Source organism: Typopeltis vanoorti, chromosome 15 (assembly GCF_054136105.1).
Source record: "Typopeltis vanoorti isolate ZY-2024b chromosome 15, IOZ_Tvanoo_1.0, whole genome shotgun sequence".
NCBI classification, from domain to species: Eukaryota; Metazoa; Arthropoda; class Arachnida; order Uropygi; family Thelyphonidae; genus Typopeltis; species Typopeltis vanoorti.
This window is the reverse complement of record NC_143563.1, coordinates 79,337,163-79,361,337: the sequence shown is the minus strand read 5'-3', so window position 1 is coordinate 79,361,337 and position 24,175 is coordinate 79,337,163. Positions and strand designations below refer to the sequence as shown.

The 24,175-nt window shown below is 37.1% G+C and overlaps 2 protein-coding genes across 2 annotated transcripts in view; one reads left to right on the top strand and one right to left on the bottom strand.

Moving 5' to 3' along the window:
* Positions 1-9,895, bottom strand: part of kra (basic leucine zipper and W2 domain-containing protein kra) — a 168,419-nt gene extending 158,524 nt beyond the window's left edge. The window contains exon 1 of the mRNA XM_090405613.1: positions 9,811-9,895. The gene's annotated coding sequence lies outside the window, so the exon portion shown is untranslated. The remainder of the gene's footprint in view (positions 1-9,810) is intronic.
* A 190-nt stretch (positions 9,896-10,085) lies between these two features.
* Positions 10,086-24,175, top strand: part of mRpL45 (mitochondrial ribosomal protein L45) — a 130,310-nt gene continuing 116,220 nt past the window's right edge. The window contains exon 1 of the mRNA XM_090405615.1: positions 10,086-10,153. Within this exon, the coding sequence (XP_090261741.1) occupies positions 10,121-10,153 (33 nt within the window). The 5' untranslated portion in view covers positions 10,086-10,120. The remainder of the gene's footprint in view (positions 10,154-24,175) is intronic.

The following is a 24,175-nucleotide window of genomic DNA, read 5'->3' as shown; positions in this document are numbered from 1 at the left end:
GAAAAATAAACTTTCAACATCTTTCTCTAAATCCAGAGTAATTTATTAAAAAAGGGTGGCACACCAATTGGCAACTCCTATAGGTAGAGATGACCTGCTAAAGCTTCTGCCTGGTATCTCATCTCAACTTGGGCCTGGCTCCCACTGAAGAGACCTCAATAAAGGTCGAAACTAGTCTGGGTAGTGGCCCTTCCCTTAATGCATACCATTAGACATATCTGCAAAGAGATGTGTTTTGCATTATAGGAGATACTGAGACAGGAGTGTTGGTAGCTTGCTCCACCTTTGCAATGAGTTGCCCTGGTGTTGTACCACCTTACCCCAGTCCTGAAGATACTTTCAGGTGCAAACTTTGTTTGCTCACACTTGGATAAAGGATTAAACTAAATTTATTATACTCTAACCAAGTGAAAAATAAACTTTCAAGATTTTGACTTTTAGTTGAGATTGGCTATCAGACAGGTATCATATTAGTTGCATATTAGGAGTATCCCAAAAGAGAAAAGTAACTAGTGGTGTACTGCAGGAGTCAGTTTTGGGACCATTGTTGTTTGTTCAATGTGTGCTTTGATCTTGGGATAGGTTTAACTAGTGATATGAAGCTGTTTCCAAATGATGAAAAATTGGGGGGGAGAGCAATGCAGAATCAAGCTGATGTTATGGCCTTAAAGGACTTGATTAAATTGTATGAATAGGCAGGTAAGTGAACTTTCAGTTCAATTTTGCAACATGTAAGGTTTTGATATTTGGTAAGCAATGATGGGATGCAAACTATACAATTGGCAGAGAAACTTTAAAGGAAGTAAAGGAAATGAGAGATCTGTGAGTGATGGTGGACAAGGACCTGAAATTCATGGGCCACTTTACACGAGCTGTGAAGACGTTACATTGAATAATGGCAACGATGAGGACTCTGACTTGCAGAAATAAAGAGGTTATGATGCCATTAATAAGGCCTTGATCAGGCCTCATATGGATTATAGTGCATGGATTTGGTTGCCGGGTTTTCATGGTGACAAGGATATGTTGGAAAGGGTTCAGAAGATTCACAAAGGTGGTCAGTTGTCTTTGGAATGTGGAGTACGAGGAGAGATTGCCAGAATGTAAGTTGCAAAGCATTGTGAATATGAGGAAGTGTGTGTTGGGGGGGGGGGGGGGGTATGATTGAGACATAAACTAGTCAGGGATTGTTATTAGGTTGATATGGAAGAGAATTTTCATAGAATGGGAGGGGGGGGGGGGGATTAGAACAAGATGCCATTGCTGGAAACTATATATGGAGGGTGTGAGCAGAAGAGCAAGGAGCAGGTTATTTGCATGGAGAGTGGCTGCGGAATGCATTGCCTGGGTGTTGTGAATGGACACACTGAATCAGTTTAAGGCACTATTGGATGAGTATTGCGGGCAATTGTGTGTACCTCCCACGATGACTCTCTGACTCCATGGGAGATCATATAATATCTCCACTGTTATTCATTTTATCTATATGGTTTACATTATGAAGTGGTATTAAATTAGATATCAAAATTGAAGATGTTAATTTTAGTTCCTTACTTTATGAAGAATATGTTATACTTCTGAATAAATCCAGTGCACATCTGTAAGATTCCCTGACTAAACCAAATAACTTTTGGAATAAATCTGGTATGAAAATCAACAATAAAAGACAAAAGACAATGAAAATAACCAGAAACAAGGAAAACAGCTGTATCCTGAATGGAGAAGTCGAGAACTATTTCAGCTATTTAGGTCCAATTTTTAGTGAAGATGGCAAATTAAGTATGGAAATAGATAACAATTAGTAAAGTTGGTATGGTAAGAAAGTTAGCTGAATAAGTTTACATGAATAAGAATGAAATTAGTCAAAACACTAAATTAGTTATATATAAGACAGTGTTGAAAACAATTTTAAGTTATGGATCTGAAAGCTAGGTTAGAAATAAAACACTTGATCAGAGACTGGATATATAAATGAAGAATAATTTCATTTATATACATATTAAACATACATGCAGTTCTTAGCAGTTAGTGACGTTGTAGGAATTTATTGAGTGTACATTTCGCTTTTTTTTTTTTTTTTTTAATTAACTGCAATTGAACATAATCAGAAGAGATATCTTTTACAGATATAGCACTGCCTTCCTGCATCAAATAGTTGTAATCCAGTAAGAAATTTTCTGGTGTCCTGGGTAGTTACTTCAAGCTTGGGATGCCATAAAAATCACTTCCCTTCTGTCCTCTTGATTTTTTGCTGCAATTTCTTCCAAAATTTCATCCTTGAATCTTCATTATAGTATTGAAGACTGTTGCCAATGGATGCAAACGCTACATAGTTTATGTAGTTCACATCTAATGGAATGCCATTTACACAATCTGCCATATCCATGATTGAATGCTAAAACCTCAGTGATCAGAACAGTTTTTTGAATGGACTTGATACTTATTCCTTGCTAACTATCAGCCATAACTGTATTGCTTGTAAAAGATTAACTTTTGCAGTGACCACCTTAGCAACTGTCAAGAACCAGCAATATTTTCCTTGATTTCCATTGTAATTCTATGTCCTAACTCACAGAATTATAGAAATATAGCAATTGTTAAGAGAAATCAGATTTCATCCATGCATCTTTGTTGGCATGGTACTGAACTGGTAAACACCTTCCATTCTAATCTCTAAATTTAAAGAATTGAAGACTAGCTATTTTTCAATAACTAGCAACTTTTATTTACCAGTTCCAACACAACACACCATAATATTACATGATCCAACACTTTCTTTGAATGAAACAGTATAATATATTTATAACAGAAGAAAAAACTATCACGTGTGGCACAACAAAACAATCCTGTTTCATGGGCATTGTAGATGCCATCAGCACTAAATTTATGACGTAAGATTATGTAATTTTCTTAGCACTCCATGTGTTAGAGGTTACCAGCTAACTCAGTTAAATGGCATTGTGCCCCAACTAAATAAGACAAATTCTTCTTATATTCTATTTTGTTCTTCTAGTCTTGTCCCAACAAACTAGTGGACCAATTAACCAGAATTTATTGTATTCCCAAATTTTACTCTTGCCCATGTGTCTTAAAAACACTTTCTCAATTAGTCATTAATCAGTATGCATTAAATCCTTTTTATGTATTAAACACACATGCAGTTCTTAGCAGTTAGTGATGTCCTAGGAATTTATTGAGTGTAGATTTCATGTTTTTTTTTTTAATTAACTACAACTGAACATAATCAGAGGAGATATCTTGTATACATATACATGTTTCCAACAAATAGCTTCTGTCTGCTGAATTAAAGGCTTGTTTGTAGTCTATAAAGCACACAGAAAGACTTGTTTTTCAAAATCTCATCAGGTTATAAATTCTTTCTCTTACCTTCCATGTGTGGTGTGTGTCACACACACACTGGAGACTGTTCCAACTACAGAAAACACATACAGAATAAACAGACAAAACACATTTGGGAGGTAGATTAGTGTGAGGACATATAAAGAAAATTGGTCTGTACAGTGAGTGACCATGCAGGGTAGTTTGGTGCAAAGTGTGAAGTGATTCTAAAACAATATCTTGTTTTAGATCACTTAACATTCATTGGAGATAATATATAACAATAAATAAAATGGATGTACAAAACTGCACCAATGCTTGACTATCTGGCAACTTATTTTTTTTCATAATTGTGACAAATGTAAACATGATATTCTCGCATATAAGCCTGTTTTTCCAGACAAACAGCATCTATAAGTAATGGATTCAAATCTCACTTAATAGTATAGATATTTGTAAATATCTTTACACAGAGCTGATTTCCATCTCGTGTGAAGAGAAGGGGTTAACATCCACAAAAAGATAAGCATAGAAAATCAGTACTGTGATCGCTTAAGGATGCTTTATATATTTATTTGTATTTTCTATTTTTATGTATTCCAAAAACACTGTTCTACAGACCAAACATGGAACTTTTCTAAAGCCACTTTCCATGGCACTGGTATAAGTAATAATGTACTACAGCCTTTCACGAGACTTTCATTAAATAAAATAAATACCGCATTTGCTGGCGTCTTATACGCACCCCCCCCTTTTTTTTTGTACACATTTTTTAGGAAAAAAACTTTATCACTAAATATTATAATGAATTTACAGTATTTCAAACATAAAGTAATAAGTAGGTCTATTTTCAACAAATACCTAATCTAACTAGGAAAGAGTACCCACCTTTTAATCATCAAAACCCAGAAATTCATCTCCAGAGCTAAATGAAAAGACACTTGAAACCTCTTCTAAATCAGAATCCTCATGCAACAAATTGTCCTCTATACCATCCAGTGCATTATTAATTCCACTTCTTAAATGATTTAACCACTGTCTCAGTTTTCACAGCATCCCATGAAGCTCTGACACACTCACAAGTTTGCGAAATTCTAGGCCTCTTCCTTCTTTAATTCCTGATGGCATTACCTCAAAATCTGAGGACTGCATCCATTCCACTTCTCCTTCATAAATCCCTTAAATAGTTTATTAATACAGACATCTAAAGGTTGAAGCTGACTAGTTAGACCTCCTGGAATTACTGCTGAGTTTTCAATTTCTTGAGTTTTTTGTAACATCATCTGTTCTGTGAGAACGAAACTGATCCCATACTAGCATGACAGCCTTCTTCAACAGTCCACCAGGGTGCCTAGACCAAATTTTATCTATCCATAACTTCATTCCTCCTCCATCCATCCAGCCTTTTGCATGAACATGTACAAACACTCATTTAAGCAGTTTTTCTTTGGGTAGTATCTTCCTTTTAAAAATCAATAGTGGTGGCAATTTTGTCCCATCAACACAGCAGGATAAAACAACTGTGTAGTGAGTTTTTTCGTGCTGCGAAGCTTTAATAGCAATACTTTTAGTGCCCTTGGAATCTATAGTTTTGTTTGAGGGCACATCAAAAGTCATCGGAACCTCGCCCATGTTTCCTATTTGCACAAGTTCAAAATTTTCTCGTTTCCTTGCGTTAATGACGAATCAATGAAATTCAATAATTTTTTTTCTTCATATTCAGCTGGCATCTTTTGTGATATTTTTGTTTTAGTCCACATACATAGCTGGTTTCTCTTCATGAATCTTGAACACCATGATGTTGATCCAGTAAAGTTGGCGATCCCTGTGTTAGTGGCTATCACTTTCGCTTGATGAATAATCATTTTTGTAGACACTGAAAGTCTCGCTTTTCTGTGGTCAAAAATCCAAGCATTCAGTTCTGCCTCAAGTCCTGACTATTTTGCAGTTCCACTTCGTAGGTTATGTTTACTGCGAGTTGCTTTTTTTAAATCCTCTTCCTGACTCCGCCACGTTCTTATCATTTTCTCAGTTGGGGGTGGTCCGAAATGCCTATCTGCAGCCCTGTTTCCATGTTCTTCAGCATACGCAATCACATGTAGTTTGTATGCAATATTGTAACAATGCCGACATTTTTCAGTCATAATTTGCCAAGAAATTTAGAGAAAATTTAACGTCAGAAATTTATCACCATTCACAACTGCGACAACAATTGGAAAGTTTAAACGAACAGGACACAGCTGTGATTGTCGATGGCAGTGCATGTGCATCCACTGAACTCTATTGTCAGTGTTTCTCAAAGTGTGGTACGTGTACCCCTGGGGTATGTGAAAAGTTTTCAGGGGGGTCCATGGTAATTTTCGGCTATGCATCATTAACGCATAGAATAAAATTCAATGTATCCGTGAAGTTTGGGATCGTAAAACGTTCCATTGTATCACTGAATAAGGTACAGAGACATCTGCAGGATGTGCAATATGTTTCTCAAACAAACAGTGCAATTAGAGACAAGTGGGATAAAAACGGCACTAACTAATGAATCGCATGTCCCCCTCCCACAGAAAATGCTGTATGACTCAAGCAAAACCATATGTTGCCGGTGCAACATATGGTTTTGTTTGAGTGAATGTGTTAAAATGAAGAAAGATATAGTGAATGTGTTTCAGATATTATATAAGGAATTCGGTTGAAGAGAATTAGCATTTCAACTCAACTGTCATCTTGTCTTTGTCATTTAGTAGCACGATCTTTTGTTAATACTGCACCAATCATATGAACGCGGATGTCTGAAGTTTGAGAAACACTGCTCTACATAACTGGAATGCTCTCACACACCACAAGGAAGCAATAAAGAAATCGTGTAACTCGGAACAGAGAAAATTTCCAGAAATGAAAATAATAAAAAACTGAATATCGATGTATAAGACGCACCCTGTTTTTCAGACCTATTTTCAAAGGAAAAAGTGTGTCTTTATTATTACTATTACTACGGGCAACTCCAGGGAGTCATTAGACTCATCGAGGGAGGCCCCAAATCATGTTCATCACAACTATTTGACATTCATACAGTATCTATCATACCTCGCCTTAAACTCATTCACTGTCACAGCATCCACCACAGACTCAGGGAGCGCATTCCACTCATTCACTACCCTAAAAGTAAAGAACCCAGCTCTAACACCTTTAGTAACCACACTTTTGCCCAGTTTCCATGGATGTCCCCTAGTCCTCCCACAACCAGCCCTGTTCTCAAAAATATCTTCTGAAATAATTTTATAGAAACCCTTCAGTAATTAGAATGTCTCAATCATATCTCCCCTCCTCCGCCTATCAACCAATTTTTGCAATCCACAAATCCTCAACCTGTTCTCATACGGTTCATTCCACAGACCCGCTATCATCTTGGTCACTCGCCTCTGGATCCTCTCCACCTCCTCCCCATCAAGAAGAAACCTAGGTGACCAAATCTGAGCACAGTAGTCGAGATGGGGTCTTATCAAGGCTCGATACAGAGGAACAATAACTTGCTTGTCAACGTATTCTTCAGCAACCAAGTGATTTGATGAGCTGATTTGGCCACTTTTGCAATGTGTCCCCTAAATTTCAATTCCTTATCCACCAACACTCCTAAATCTCGTGCCTCATCAATTTCCTGGAGCATGGTTCCACCAATGCAGTAAACTGCCGCCAATCTTTTCACCCCAAAATGCATAACCTTACATTTTGCCACATTAAATTGACATCCATTCTCCTTAGCCCAGACCTCCAATCTATCCAAATCATCCTGCAAAATTTTGACGTCATCTGCATTCACTACTGCCCTACCCAACTTCGCACCTTTATGCCAGCAAATACGGTAAATAAAAATAATAACACAACTGTGGCAACCAAATATGCGGTGATTTTTTGTTTTTAAATGACAGCAGGATTCTAGTTTATTTAACCCTTCAGTAAACCTGAGCTTACTCAGGTTACTGACATACTATTAGTATACAACTTTTTGCGAGTGAAATTCACAAAAAAAAGTAACTTGTATTACATGTTGTGGATATGAAGTAATACTTCATAAAATATAATGCTTCAAACTAGTTCTGAATTTTAAATTAAATTCTGACAAATTAATTTCCTTTTTGGAAAGAACATAAATACATTATTCCCTCATTCAACAGAAGAACAATTTTTAGGTCAGTTAATCAAAGGGTTAGATTAACTATGGTGCTGTATAAGAATTCGCTCAACACTAACCCATTAGAGGGTCTGCAAATCAAAGGTTCATTCATATGTAGGGCAGATAACTGTAACTGAAAATCGCATGCATTCATAAATGTAATTGCAAGATTTCTTTCATGTCATCCATGACAGTGAAATATGCTTTAACAAACAAAACTCAACTGCTGCTTCATGTTTTTTTCTCCCCTTTTCAGTGAAGAAAGAAAGATATTTACTTTGTTTAAAATATGATCATCTTATTATGAAAAGAGTAAAGAACACCTTTAAAAGCTCTGTGGATTCTGTTTATGGAGTATCTCGTCTACGTGTCAAATCTAAAACTGTTGTCCATATCCTGTTTAACTCCCAAATTTCTTGTTAAACTATTAGGATGAATGGTAGGTTTTGGCTGTATTTTTAATCTTACAGAACACTTTTCATGTAAATCAGATGCAGTTTAATGTTTCTATGATATGGAAGTTCTTTTAGCAAGATGTGCACAACTGCCAAACATGTTACATAACTTTCACAACCAAAAGCACTGCATGTGCCAAATATTGGTAAGGAAGGTTAATTGTATAGCATAAGGTAAAGCTTTTATGTTAAAATTCCACATAACTACTTTCACCAATGTAGGAGTTACAACTGTTGTCGTTTTTCAGTCTGATCAAAGGGAACAAGTCATCATACTGAATGCACTACAGAGGCACTTCTGTTGGCTACAGAATATACTTAAGTGTTGAGGGGGGGGGGGATATATTGATAAATTCAAATTTAATTTATATAGATCAGAAAGAATGCATAATGCTTGTAATGGGCCACACAAAGCATACAGCCTCATTCTTTGGAATATATATTGTCTGATGGTTTGGGGATGTACTGTTATCTTGGGATAATATAAATTGACCGCTTACAATTGGATATCACTATTGCAAAGAATGTATCTTATTGGGTCTTTTTGCACTGTATTGATAAACACAGTGGTGGGATAGCAAAAGTTCTAACAGGGCAATTTAGAAAGTTAGAATAAAGACATGATTTAGAAAAGAAGGCAATACTTCCATTCTGTTGGGTCCCAAAATGATTGATGAGGAGAGGGGAGATTTATGGCAACGAAAATGCATGTTTATGCAAAGCAAAATTAATTAAACTTAAAGCTTATCCAGTTTCATTTACAGTAGAAGAGTACTTGGGTTGTTTTGAATAATGGCCAAAGCAATGAAAGCTGAGAGCAGTGTATTATATCTGTTAATTGCAGATGTTCTAGAAGGTTTGTCTTGCACGTTTCCAAGAGGGGGAAAACCCTACCCTACCGCTTCTGCACAAGACCAGCTAACTTCCCTTAAGCTGAAAAGCCCTTATAAATGGTTTCTTGCATCCTAGATGAGATATAAACCCCTGGCTTTCTAACTGCACTATAGAGGCTCTCAATGGAGGGACAGATATATATCAAAGAAATCAGGTAAAAGCTGAAACAAGAAAAACTTAATTACATAATGTCGCCAAAGAATATAAATTAATCTGAACTGTATTTAACGTTACAGTAACTTCTGAATTTGGCATAAGAGTTCTTTGTTATAAAATGGTGACATTTCAGCGAGATAATGAATTTGATACAATTCGAATTGCTGTATATGAGAGGAAAGGAGAAGATAAAATTTCAGAAAAAGTACTGAACAGAGTATTAATCGTTTTTTCGTTAGTTTAGATTTCTGTCTATTACTCTATATTAGTGATGACTCACATTTCAACTTTCAGTCCCTCTTGATAAGTTCATGAGAAGAAAAGTAATCAAATAAAAATTAGATGAAAATATGTGACTGGCTCTAGTACGTGATATGAAATCATTTAATCAATCGAATATTGCCTTTTTTCCTTTCTTTCTATTTCTTCAGTATTTCATGCCCCCCCCCCTGCTTTATCAATAATTAGGTGGGATAAGACTCGAGTGTTTTTTCACAAACATTTCTATGTGAACAAAGTACTACTGTGATATATGCAAAATAAACACATACATCCGTATAAATACACACTTTACAGTAAGCCATTTCTTTCGTGATCAACTAACGACAAAGCGACATTCAACATGACAAACCACAGTCCAGGGCTAAGCCTACCTTCGAAAATATTGTTATGGAATGAATATAGAAAAATTTCACAAACAACGAAGATAACAAAAACGGGTTATCGCTTGTTATGACACTACAAAAATAAGATATACAAAGACTGGTATAATAAAAAATAATGATTTTTCAAACTTACACCTTGTCGTTCCTTCCCAAACACGCTTGCCCAACTCTTCCGGAAAATCTTCTAACCCTACAACGTGTTAACAGTCTACATCCGGGTGCCCTCCCAGAACAATTTCACCTAATGGAAAATCCGTTTAAATCAGAGAATTGTCTTTAAATAACAAATAATTTATATATTTTATTATAAATATTCTTTTCAAAAATCAAAATAATTAAATTTGATAAACATTTAGGAATATGTATTGAGTGTATTGTAATACGAACTGAATTAATTTCAAACAAACATGGCGGGGAAGAGAGTGTTGGTGTGCGTAAAAAACATGCAAAAATTTGCTGTTGCTTTTTGTAATACGGTAAGAATATGAGTGACGATAAAATACTCATTAAAGACTATTATTAGTTTGTTGATTATTTTCCTAGTTGGAATGTTAGTTATAGAAAAGATGTGATGAACATCAAATTGGAAGGTGAAGTTGAGATCATCAGCTGGCATCCAGAATCATTTCTAATTAATTGTTCTCCTTGGAATTTAGATATTCATTAATCAATTTTTAATGATTTTATATTTATTAGAGAAAAGTTTTGAGCAGTGTTACTACCTTCAGAATTTTCGATCTTAGCCTAGAAAATAACATCCTCTCTCGGGAGATCCATTTTTCACTAGGAAATTATTACAAGGAAATTTTTCTTATGTAATTACCTACTAGTTAATAATAATATTATTATTAACAATCCTCCATGGAATCCGACTAATCATTAAACTTGACGGAGGTTGCATGCAATCAGTGGCAGAGGTCATAATTATTATTATGCCTTAAACTGTTTTTACTCGGCACACTCCACCTACCATTCTCCATATAAACATGGATAGTGGCAAATAAGTTTTCCCACCACATTCTTATAAAACTTCCAGGAATGGTCTTTCTTATTCTTCAACTTCACAACTCCCTGTGAATATTCTTAAAAAATTAATCTCATCAAATCAACCTAATCCTGGAACAGTGGTGCTAGATACCTACATACTGATGCTTAGTAGAGAAAACTCACATCCAAAAGGATTAGAAAGTTCGTAAAATTGTTCCACATCACATAGACTGGAAGATAAGATTGAGGCTAAAAATTATAGGTTGGTCTGGGGATTCTGGTTAAGCTGTTGGAGAGGTTGCTGACGATAAGATTCAGAATTGGGTTCATAATAGCAGTATTCTCTGTGAAGATCAACATGGGTTTGTTAAGGGGAGGATCGTGATTCAGCTTGTAACTAAATTGGAATCAACTAGTGAAATGAATAGGTCATTGGTTGTCAAATAGGTATCAATGAGTTGTGTATGGGAGAGTGGTATCCCAAATGAGGAAGGTCACAAGAGGTGTGCAGCTGGAGTTCATCATCATATTCCTGATATATATACATATATATCCTAAGGTGGGGGGATATATATAAACATGATATCATGATAGTACTACATGAAAGTGTTACACCATTATTAACTTCCAATCAACATGTTTCCTCCAAATTAATCTGTAAGACACCAACATTATTGGATCTTACATTTCTGTCTTTTAATACACTCTTTACTGTATCAATCCACCACATCTTATGTGGTGGATTGACGCAGATTGATGAGACCTCAAAAAAAGGTCGAAACCGGTCAGGGTAGTGACCTCTCATAATGTAGAACAGTAATACATCTCCTAGGAGCTGTGTTTTACATTATGGGAAAATATTAAGAACTGATCGGATCTTGCTCCACCTTTACTACGAGTTGCCATGGCATTGCACTACCAGGCGTTGGCTTAAGCTTAGACTTGCTGAACTTTATTTATTTATGTAGTTTTTCTATATTCGGCATGAAACTCTTAGATTAGATTCCCTATCTGTGCGTTTCTTATTCGGCTAAGAAATAATGTGGTATTCAATATCCACTTAATTTTGAATAATTACTCTAGAATATTTTGCCACCTTCCTGTTATTTCTTTTTTATATTCTTACCAAAATCTTCCTACGACTTTTGTTTAGCTAGTTTTAAACAGTGCTTCACATTCTCATATTTTTCTCTGTATTCTCTATGAGCGCAAGCTCTGTTACTTGCTAAGAACTTATGATTATACATACTTCCTTCTTTTCCCTGATGGCCTCTTTAATTTCTGAATGTATCATGGAGTTCTTATTTTTTTTTTATCCTTACTGACAACATGTCTTCAGGGTTTTCCACTGAATCTCTAAGCTTTGGTTCTTGTTTTCAAATGCTTTCATTTTTTCTTGAATGATGTTTAGTGTATTTTAGTGTACAGTTTACCTCTGAAACTTCTCAACTTTGATTCATTTTAAAAGTTTCTTACACACTCTTCTTTGCAGTATGTAGTTCAGTTTTATCCTGCTCAAAACTAAATAGTTTTGAGCAGGATCTTTCTGCCCCATTCCCTATTTTGAATCCTCTGTGTACTCTTGTGTCCTGAACCAGCAGAAAAGCATTGCAATTAACAGTAACATAGTCAATGAGACTTTTCTTCTACTTATTATTATTATTATCATCATCATCATCAACAGACCTGTGAAGTCGAGACTCATCGTGGGAGGTCTCACGCTGACATTCACATCTCATCATACCTTGACTTAAATGCATTCACTATCCCTACATTCACCAAACTCTCAGATAGTGTATTCCAATCACCCACCACTCTCCATGCAAAAAACCTACTCCTTATCTGCTTGCTTACACCCACCATATACAGCTTCCAGGGATGGCCCTCTTTCTTCCCCATTCTCCAGATATTCTATGAAAAATCTCATCCATGTTAATCTGGATGGGATTTTTCTCCTTTCCAACTTATACGTCTCGATCATGTCTCTCTCTCTTCTTCCTTTTATCCACTAGGCCCTGTACTTTGTATTCTCTAATCTGTTCTCATACTTCGCATTCCAGTGATATTTCAATCATATCTGAATCCTCTCCAACATCTCATCATCCTTTTGAAATCCTGGTGACCAACTCTGTGCACAGTATTCCATGTGTGGTCTGATCAAAGTCTTGTACAATAACATCCTTATTTCTCCATGACAGTGTTCTCCACATCATTCCCTTAATCATTGTGTTGTTCTCATAGTTTTAGCAGAATGTCTACAAAATGTCAAGTCGCTATCCACCATCCCCTCCAGATATTTCATCTCCTCCATGTCCTGTAAAATATCACCACCAATCGTATACCCTGCATTTCAAAATTTAAAACCTTACACTTTGCAACATTAAACTGACATCCCCACATACACTTGTTCATTCAAACAGTCTGTTTAGGTCCTCTAGCAAAGCTACAACATCTGCTCTACATCTCATACCAGTCCCTCAACTTTTCATCATCTGCAAACAACCGTATATCCCATTTGAGCCCTTTTCAATGTAATTTACATGCAAAAAGAGAACAATGGTCCCAAAACAGACTCCTCGGGCACACCACTAGTGAATTTCCTCTTCTGGGATATCACTCCTCTGTACCAATCAGACAGCCAGTCTCTAATCCAGCATACTAATCTACTATCCAACCCCCATCTGTTCCAATTTAACTACTAGTTTGTCATGTGGCAATCTGTTGGAAAGCCTTTGCAAAATCTAAATATTCTATTGTATGTGCATCTCCCTTGTCCAATGTATTTGTCACCTTGTTATAATAAGTAAGCAGATTGCTAAAACACGACCTTCCTTTAGCAACCCATGCAGTCCAGAGAATTCTACTGTTCTCAACCTAGTTCTGAAACCTTGTCCTCACTTGTTCCCCCAACACCTTAACAACTTTGGACAAGCAGATTGGTCTCTAATTCAAAGCCTTCATCTTATCACCACCTTTATGAAGCAGAACAATTTTTCCACTTTTGAACCCTGACTGATCTAATTCTCCTGTTAAAAATATAAGTTAAAGCTGTTGTTAATCCCCTGGAACATACCATCAAGTCCTATATCCTTGTTGACATCAAGTTTACTAAATTCCTCATATATCTCCTGCTCACTGACCATGAGTGGTTTCTTCCTCCCATTCCCACTGCTCTCAAGTTCTGCATTATGTTACAATCACAAGGATGGAATACTTTAATGAACTGCTCATTAAACATCTATTATATCCTCCTCGCATTTATCATTCTCCCCTTATCACTGACCAACATCATCCTCGCATAAGCATTCTTTCTTGTCCTGGTCATGTATCGAAAAAGCTCCCTTGGATTTCTTTTAGTGTCATTTGCTAACAGCTGCTCGTACTAGACATTTGTTACCTTACTGAGTCACATTCCTTACTTGCTCTTTGTACTCCTCATGCAACTGATCATTGCCACTCATCTTGTGCTTCTTCCACAATGCGTTTTTCTTCTAGATTGCATCCTCTTTGGTCATCCATTTTACACCTACCTTATTTAATTTCCTAACTTTTGGAATACACTCAGTCATTGCCTCTGCCAGATGGTTCCTGAGTAGACACCTAGCAACTCCCCTACTAAACATTTCATCCTATCCACCTCCATTTCACACCATACTGCTTCAAAACCACTGTCAGTATTTGCTCCTTGCATCCTTACCCTAAATGGGCTCAACTCCTCTGCCATCTTCAATAACACTTCTCCTACCTTTTTATTTGTCTGTCTTCATGAAAGACTACATATCTCGCTATCTCTATTCCTGTTTAAACTAAACATGTTTGGTCGTTTTATAATTAAAATACAAACTTATTTAATACTGACCATTTACAAACAAACTTACATTATAGCGTACCAGTTTCACCAGCAAACTGTCTGACTTTTTCAAGGCGTTTACGGAAAGACATAAAAACTAGTAAATGCAAATTGAAAGGAACATAAAAACTAGTAAATGCAAATTGAAAGGAACATAAAAAACGTTGTAAATCAACTAGTAGCTAAGGTTACACGTTCGCATGACAGAGAGGACTTATTGTTCTTATTCATTATCACGCTGTGTGTTTGTTGTAAACGTGTAATGTGATTACTGGCTAGCTGTAGTTCAGATTGATTTAGAGAGAGAGAGTATCAGGTTTTTCCACGAACTGTTCAGGATTGCACCCTGATTTCTGTTGAGGTTTCCGCCGGTTATTAACACTATTGTGACTTCCTTGAATAAACGATGTCTGTAGTCGTCATCCAGATATGGCATGGAGCTGTTTTGCCACTATCATGTGGTTAGACGTACAAAAATGATGTGCTAAGCCAGAAGAGATACTTCTGTTGTGGTTTACATCACCAACATGTTCTTTTTGTCTGATTTCTAAACTCTCTGAAGTTTGTCCGATGTAGGCAAGACCACAGGAGCAAGGAATGTAATATGCTCCTGGATATTTGTAGAATGGCACCTTATCTTTTGGGGATCTTAAACCTTGTCTGATGCTGGTGGATGGTTTGAAGACCACTCTGATGTTGTAGGCTCTTAGTATTCTGGCTATTTGATAAGAAATTGACTTGATGAAAGGGATCGCTACAGTAGAAATGTGCTGGGAGCGTGATTCTTCTTGTCTCGGGTTGTCACCGTATAGATATTTTTTGATGATGTTTGGAGGATATCCATTTTGTGATAATGTGTTGGCTATTAGTGAGAGTTCAGTCTGTGTATCCTCCTCTTCTGATATAAACTTTCTGGCCCTATCAAGATGTCTAAAAAATGCAATTGGCTGTTGTTTTCCATTTCCAGAGTGAATTTTATCTTGTTATGTAATGAGTTGATTTTATCCACCAACGATTTTAGGTTTTCTAAGCTGTCTTGCCATATAATGAAGATATCGTCAACATATCTCCACCATATAGATGGTCTAGCAGAGATTGTGGAGAGAATTTCTTTTTTTGAGTTTTTCCATGAAAAGGTCTGCACAAGATGGTGATAGTAGGCTTCCCATTGCTAGGCCTTCTAATTGTTGGTATATGGTGTTGTTAACCTTGAAGAAATTAGATTGAAGGCAGTGTCTAAACATCTGTGTGATGTCTAGAGGAAAGAGATCTTGGGTGATGTTTATTACCTCTTATACTGGTACATTGGTGAAAAAGGATACAGCATCTAGACTGGCTAGCATGTCTGTTGGTGCAATCTTAATGGCTTGGAGTTTATTTACAAAGTGTTGACTATTCTTGATATAGGATTCTGTTGATCTGATTTTATTATTTAATAAGTTTGCAAGATGCTTTGCCAAAAGGTAGGTTGATGATGATCTTCCATCAACGATTGGACGGAGAGGTATATCCTGTTTATGTATTTTAGGTGTCCCATATAGTCTTGGAGTGATAGGATGTGAGGATTTTAGTGTCAATTAGAAGGCCTAGCAATGGGAAGCCCACTATCACCATCTTGTGCAGACCTTTTCATGGAAAAACTTGAAAAAGAAATTCTCTCCACAATCGCCCCTAGACCATCTATATTATTATTATTATTATTCGTGACACTTCCAAGGAGTGCGAAGATTCATCGCAGGAGGACACCTACAACTGTCTCAACTACTACACGAAACCCCTACTATATGGTGGAGATATGTTGACGATATCTTCATTATATGGCAAGACAGCTTAGAAAACCTAAAATCGTTGGTGGATAAAATCAACTCATTACATAACAAGATAAAATTCACTCTGGAAATGGAAAACAACAGCCAACTGCATTTTTTAGACATCTTGATAAAGAAACAATCAAATAGTGTTAAATTATCTATTTACAGAAAGTCCACGGATATTGGAAGATATCTTCATTATACTTCAAACCATCACAAGACACACAAACTGAGCATTATCCACAGGTTGAAATATAGGGCCAGAAAGTTTATATCAGAAGAGGAGGATACACAGACTGAACTCTCACTAATAGCCAACACATTATCACAAAATGGATATCCTCCAAACATCATCAAAAAATATCTATACGGTGACAACCCGAGACAAGAAGAATCACGCTCCCAGCACATTTCTACTGTAGCGATCCCTTTCATCAAGTCAATTTCTTATCAAATAGCCAGAATACTAAGAGCCTACAACATCAGAGTGGTCTTCAAACCATCCACCAGCATCAGACAAGGTTTAAGATCCCCAAAAGATAAGGTGCCATTCTACAAATATCCAGGAGCATATTACATTCCTTGCTCCTGTGGTCTTGCCTACATCGGACAAACTTCAGAGAGTTTAGAAATCAGACAAAAAGAACATGTTGGTGATGTAAACCACAACAGAAGTATCTCTTCTGGCTTAGCACATCATTTTTGTACGTCTAACCACATGATAGTGGCAAAACAGCTCCATGCCATATCTGGATGACGACTACAGACATCGTTTATTCAAGGAAGTCACAATAGTGTTAATAACCGGCGGAAACCTCAACAGAAATCAGGGTGCAATCCTGAACAGTTCGTGGAAAAACCTGATACTCTCTCTCTCTAAATCAATCTGAACTACAGCTAGCCAGTAATCACATTACACGTTTACAACAAACACACAGCGTGATAATGAATAAGAACAATAAGTCCTCTCTGTCATGCGAACGTGTAACCTTAGCTACTAGTTGATTTACAACGTTTTTTATGTTCCTTTCAATTTGCATTTACTAGTTTTTATGTCTTTCCGTAAACGCCTTGAAAAAGCCAGACAGTTTGCTGGCGAAACTGGTAGGCTATAATGTAAGTTTGTTTGTAAATGGTCAGTATTAAATAAGTTTGTATTTTATCTCTATTCCTGTCAAAATGTCATCCTTGTTCAACCATGTGTCTCACTTATACCAACAATTTTTGGCATGTGGGGATGAAATAATGCTACAATTTCATTCTCATTGTTTCAAATGCTTTTAGCATTTGTAAACATACATACTAGCTCATTTCTGTGTCAATAACAAGTCCTGCTAATCCCACTTCTCGGATGTGACTCCTCCACACCCCCCCCCCCCATCCATTCCTGTCTATCATTACTGATATTACACTCCTCCCCAGACCTAAATGTCACCCCCACATCCTTGACTATCTTAATCCTTTCTTGCTCATACACATGTTCTCCTGAAACCATCATCTACTATTTTCATGCAGTGCCCCACTCTTGTGTACATTCTCTCTCATTCTCTTCACTTGTGCCACTCCCCTCTCCATTGTATGAGTATAGAAAATGAGAGAATGGGTGTGCAAGAGGAGCAGGGAAACGGGGAGGCTTAGGGTGGACAGGGGTACACAGCATGAGAAAGGTGCATGCTTCAAGAGGAGGTGAGCATGTGTAGGCAGGAAAGGAATGGGATGACCAGGGATCAAGAGGAAACAGTTGGAATTGAAAAGGGTTTTAAAATGAAGAAGCAGAAAGGGAAATTTCCCCAGTTGAGCATGGAGAGATCACATCGAGTGAGTGGTATCAGTGGAACTAGCTGTAGTTCCAGAAATGAGCTGTTGTGTTTGTATACAAATGCTAAAAGTATAAGAAACAAGGCAGATGAAATGGTTGCACTAATTGCGTCTGTTCACCCAAAAATTGTCAGAATAAGTGAGACATGGTTGGAAGAGGATGACATCCTGACAGGAGTAGAGATGGAAGGGTATGATGTGTTTTGTGAGGACAGAAGTGGTAAAAAGGGAGGGGGAGTGCTATTGATGATAGAGAAAGAGTTATGTCCATATAAAGTAGAGATGCAAGAGGGAAATAGTGCCAGTGGTTTTGAGGCAGTATGGTGTGAGATAGAGGTGAATGGAATCAAATACTTGGTGGGATGTTGTTATAGACCAGGTAATGTGGATGATAGTGATAATGAAATGTACAATCAAATTAGCCAAGTAAATAAGAAAAGGGTGATCATTATGGGTGATTTTAATTACGGCAATATAGACTGGAATGATGAGATAGCAACTGGAAGTAAAGAAAATGAGTTTCTTGAGTTTTTGAGGGATAACTACCTCAGACAGTATATAACAGAGGGCACACGAGAATTGAGGGTCTTGGATTTGGTCATCTCATCAGAGGATGTAATTATAAATGAGGTGTCAAATCATCCACCAATTGGTGAAAGTGACCATGAGGTGATTACCTGGGTCGTTGCCAGCAGTGCAAGGATCTCTGTGAGAAAAGGGTATATGTGGAACTACAAGGGGGGGTGATTATAAAGAGCTCAGGAGACAGCTTGCGGGTGTAGCGTGGAATGAGGAGTTAGCTGGAAAAGAGATCAATGCAGCTTGGGGGATTTTCAAAAACTGTTTAGTAGATGCAATGTCTAAATGTATTCCAAGTGTGAGAAGGTTAAATAAGGTGGGTGCGAGGTGGATGAATAAAGAGATTAAGCATGCGATATAGAGAAAAAGGGCATTATGGAGGCAGCATCAGAGAAGTGGAAATAACCACTTCCATGAGGTCTACAAAGACCAAGCAGGGAGGGTGACTTGGTTGGTGAGGGTAGCTAAAGAGAGGTATGAACAGCAGTTGGCTAATGAAGCCAAAAAAAATCCTAAGGAATTCTTTCGATATGTAGCCAGCAAAAGAAAGAATAATTATGGAAGGATGACACTGATTGGAAAAAATGGTATAAAGACAGCTGATGCAGAATGTGTGGTGGAGATTCTTAATGATCAGTTCATAAAGATCTTTCAATCTTCTGAATGTGACTTCATGGAGGGATTGAGAGCAGTTGATGATGGGGAGGAGAGACTGACTGTAGGTGAGCAAGAGGTGTATGGGGAGTTGAGTAAACTAGATGTTAATAAGGCTGTGGGACTTGATAATATAATACCACGTATTCTGAAAGAATGTGCCACGGAGTTGACACCTGCCTTGACATATTTTTTTAATATGAGTCTTGCACTCGGTCAAGTTCCTAAGGAGTGGAAGGAGGGCAATTTTGTGCCACTTCATAAAGGCGGTGATCGAACTCAAGCATCAAACTGTAGATCTATCTGTGTGTGTCAGGTGTTGTGGAAGTTGTTGGAGAAGCTTGTGAGAACTAGGATCCAGAGTTGGGTTGATAACAATGGTATTATCTTTGATTGACAGCATGGATTTGCTAAAGCAAGGTCATGTTTTAGCAATCTACTTACTTATTACAATAAAGTGACTGCTTCCTTGGACAGAGGAAAAGGATACACTGTAATATACTTGGATTTTGCAAAGGCTTTTGATAGAGTACCTCATGATAGGTTGACAGTCAAACTAGTGCAGATGGGGTTGGATATTAGATTGGTGAATTGGATTGGAGACTGGCTATCTGAAAGGTATCAAGTTGTGTATGGGGGAGCGATATCCAGGAGAAGGAAAGTCACTAGTGGAGTGCCTCAGGGGTCTGGTTTAGGTCTATTACTGTTTAACTTGTATATTAATGATATAGGTGAAGATTTGGATGGAGATATTCAATTGTTTGCAGATGATACAAAGTTGGGACGAACCATGAAGTGTAGTGAAGATGTTGTGGCCTTACAGGAAGACTTGAATAGATCGAGTGATTGGGCACAGAAATGGGGATGTGAATTCAATGTTGCAAAATGTAAGGTTTTAAATTTTGGAAAACAAAGATGGGATGCAGAATTTATGCTTGGTGAGAATATATTGTTGGAGGTAGATGAAATAAGAGATCTGGGGGTGATAGTGGATAAGGATCTAAAATTTAGGGGACACATTGCCAAATTGTGAAGACAACACAAAGGCTTCTGGGAATGATGCAGAGGACACTGACATGTAGAAGTAGGGAGATTCTTGTTCCGTTGTATAAGGCTTTGATTAGGCCACACATGGACTATTGTGCCCAGATTTGGTCACTGCATTTTCAGAAGGATGAAGAGATGTTGGAAAGGGTCCAAAGGAGACTGACTAAGGTAGTTTCTGACCTTTGGAATGTCGAGTATAAGGAAACATTGAGAAGATGTAATTTGCAGAGTCTGGTGGACAGGAGGAAGAGGGGAGATATGATAGAGACCTACAAGTTGGTAAGTGGTTGTTATAGGATCAATGCTGGAGATGTTTTACAGAGAATAGTGGGAGATCAGGGGAGAACCAGAGGTCACTCTTGGAAACTGTATAAAGAGGGTGTGAGTAGGGGAGTGAGAGGCAGGTTTTTTTCATTCAGAGTTGTGAATGATTGGAATGCCTTGCCTGAGAATGTAGTGTCTGCAAAAGAGTTTGAATGGACCTCCCAGATGAGTCTTTGACTCCATGAGGTCTTGGGGTGGTAATAATAATAATAATTCACAAACTTGCCTACTTTACTCTCTTACTCTTCCACAACACCTGTTGCTTCCCCAGGTCTTACATTCATTTCACTCATTCTCTTTTGCAGCAACAATTTCTCCAACTAACTCACACCAAATCCATTCAAATGTAGTCCATCTCCTATCTCTATCTGCCCCTCAAACTCATCCCACACATTCGCAGAATGCTTTCTTGCATTATTACACTTTTTTTTTATAATCTTTGTCAAGTAGCTTTATTTTATCCTCCTACATGTTTTGCCAATCTTTTTCTATTGGCATCCTCAGGGAATAAAGGGAATAAAATAAAGCTACTTGACAAAGATTATAAAAAAAAGTGTAATAGTCTTATGAATAATTGTCAAGAAAAAATTCAACACAATGAACGCTTTCTTGCATTGTTTCTCCGTGTGAATTTGTGTACATTTTTATGTTGGAACAGTGTTAGTAATAACTAGTCCATGTCTTGAAGAGAAATCCACTAAGTACTCACCACTATTATTAGCTTTTATGTTTTCTTCAAATTTTGCCAGAACATTTCTATATGTCTGGTAATCATTTCCTCCTATACTATTTAAATCTCCAACAAGAACCAACTTTTCATTTTCCGTTCTGTCATCTGCCTTTTCTAATGCCCCAAAAAATTCTTCCATTTCTTCCTTAGTAGAACCTTCAGTGGACCATAGGCACAAATAAGTCTCATTGTCCATTTCCTACTTCTGATTAATGGAAGTTTTTTCACTTAGCTATGCTACTAATTATATATTGGGTTTTATCTTTTATCCAAGTGTTCGCAAACAAAGTTTGCACCTGAAGTATTTCCAGGACTGAGGCAACTTTGGTAAAGATGGTATAAGTTCTCATCACTTGCCTTAGTATCTCCCATAATGCAAAGCACATCTCCTTGCAAACATGTATAATGCTTTGCATTAAGGGAAGGGCCACTACTCAGACCAGTTTTTCAACCTTTATTATAAACCCCACCTTTACCATGAGTTGCCTCAGTCCTGAAAGTACAGGTATCCCTCGATTAACGCGGTTAATTAATCCCTCGATATCACCGCATATATCAAAATCACATTAATCAAATCTAATAATCAGTGGTAAAAAGTACAATTCATCCCTGATCGATTACTATACTAATAGTTCGTTTCTGGATCCATATCCATTACTTGCTGCTTAAGCGATTCTAAACTGAGAAATATTCCATCCAGTTCTTTGACTGTTATTTCTTTTGGAACCTCGTCTTCACATTCCATTTTTTCGTTGTCTTCATATATGCGTTGTTCAATTTCAAGAAGATCGTTGTCACTGAAATCTTTTGAATTTGAATCCAATAATTCTTTAACATCTTCTGCATCAACACCATCAAAACTGAGGTCTTCACCAGTTGCAACGATTTCTTTGACCACATTGTTCACAGGATTTTGAAAACAACCTAAGTCATTAGCGCATTCTGGCAGAAGGTTTTTTCCAAACAGCTTTCATGCAACTAGAAGACACTTGCTCCCACGAGTTACGAATGTTCTCAATTGCATGTTTTATGTTAAATTTTTTCCAAAATTCGTGGAGTGTAATTGCGTTTTCTCCCGTTGTTGTTTCTACTGCCTTTGAGAATGGCTTTTTAAGAAAATAGGCTTTGAAAGTTGCAATGTTGTAGCAATGATGTTGTATTTGGTGGGAAAAATATAACTTTCACATTCTCACACAGATCATTAAGAGAATTTGGATGACCACGAGGCTAGCAGCCTCATGGCATGAGCATGATTTTGCGTGGTAAATTTAAAGGCACATTAATGAAAACTCTTGCCGCGTATATCAAGGGATTGCCACAATTAATTTCACCGCGATAATCAAATCTGCGTTAAGCAAAACCACATTAAGCAAAGGATACCCGTACTTCAGCCACAAACTTTGTTTGCTAACACTTGGATAAAGGATAAAACCCAATATATAATTAGTAGCATAGCCAAGTGAAAAAACCTCCATTAAACTTATCTCTAATCCAGAGAATTTTAATAATAGGGTGTGGCACCCTTGGCAACTCGTATAGGTAAATATGACTTCTCCATTACTTCCACCTTAGTATCAACACTTCTGGGTCTGACTCCCACTGATGAGACCTCAATAAAGGTTGAAACAGTTCTTGATATTGCTCGAATCTCAAGATTATCATAGTATTTAGTGTTGAATACTATAGCTACTCTTTGTTTTCCCCCCTGCTTGTAATTGCCCAAATATAACATTTTGTATTTCTTGCTTGGAAAGATCTCATCTGTTTTTTTTTGTCATCTTTGTTACAGTCACAGCTGTTATGTCAGTCTGGGTTATCCAGTTCTTCTGCTAGTTTCACTTCTTTTCCTTTGGTTCTTCTTACATAGATTGTTCCACTTTTGCACTTCTGCTGATGTTGAAAGAATCCTAGAGATTTCTTTTGATATGTAGCCAGCATAAAAAAAAAGAATGATTATGGAAGGATGACATTGATTGGAGAAAATGATATAAGAAAAACTGCTGCTGATGATATAGTGGAGATACTTAATGAGCAGTTCATAAAGATCTTTCGTTCTTGTGAATGTGACATCATGGAGCGTTTGAGAGCAGTTGATGATGAGGAGGAAAGACTGACTAAGTGAGCAAGAGGTATATTGGGAATTGAGCAAACGATGTTAATAAAGGCTGTGGGACTTGATAATATATCATCACGTATTTTGAAGGAATGGGTCAAGGAATTGGCATCTGCCTTGACATAGTATTTTAATATGAGTCTTGCACTCAGTCGAGTTCCAAAGGAGTGGAAGGAGGATAGGATTGTGCCGCTTTATAAGGGAGGTGATAGAACGCAAGCATCAAATTATAGGCCTATCTGTGTGTCAGATGTGGTTAAGGTGTTGGAGAAGCTGGTGAGAACTAGGATCCAGAATTGGGTTGACAACAATGGTATTAACTTTGATGGGCAGCATGAATTTGCTAAAGTGAGGTCATGTTTTATAATCTACTTGCTTATTACAATAAGGTGACAGCTTCATTGAACAGAGGAGATGGATCTTCAGTAGTATACTTAGATTTTGCAAAGGCTTTTGATAAATTACTGCATGATAAGTTGATAGTCAAACTAGAGAGGATGGGGTTGAATATTAGATTAGTGCATTGGATCAGCAAGTTATGTATGGGGAAACAGTATCTATTAAGAGGAAAGTCATTAGTGGCAT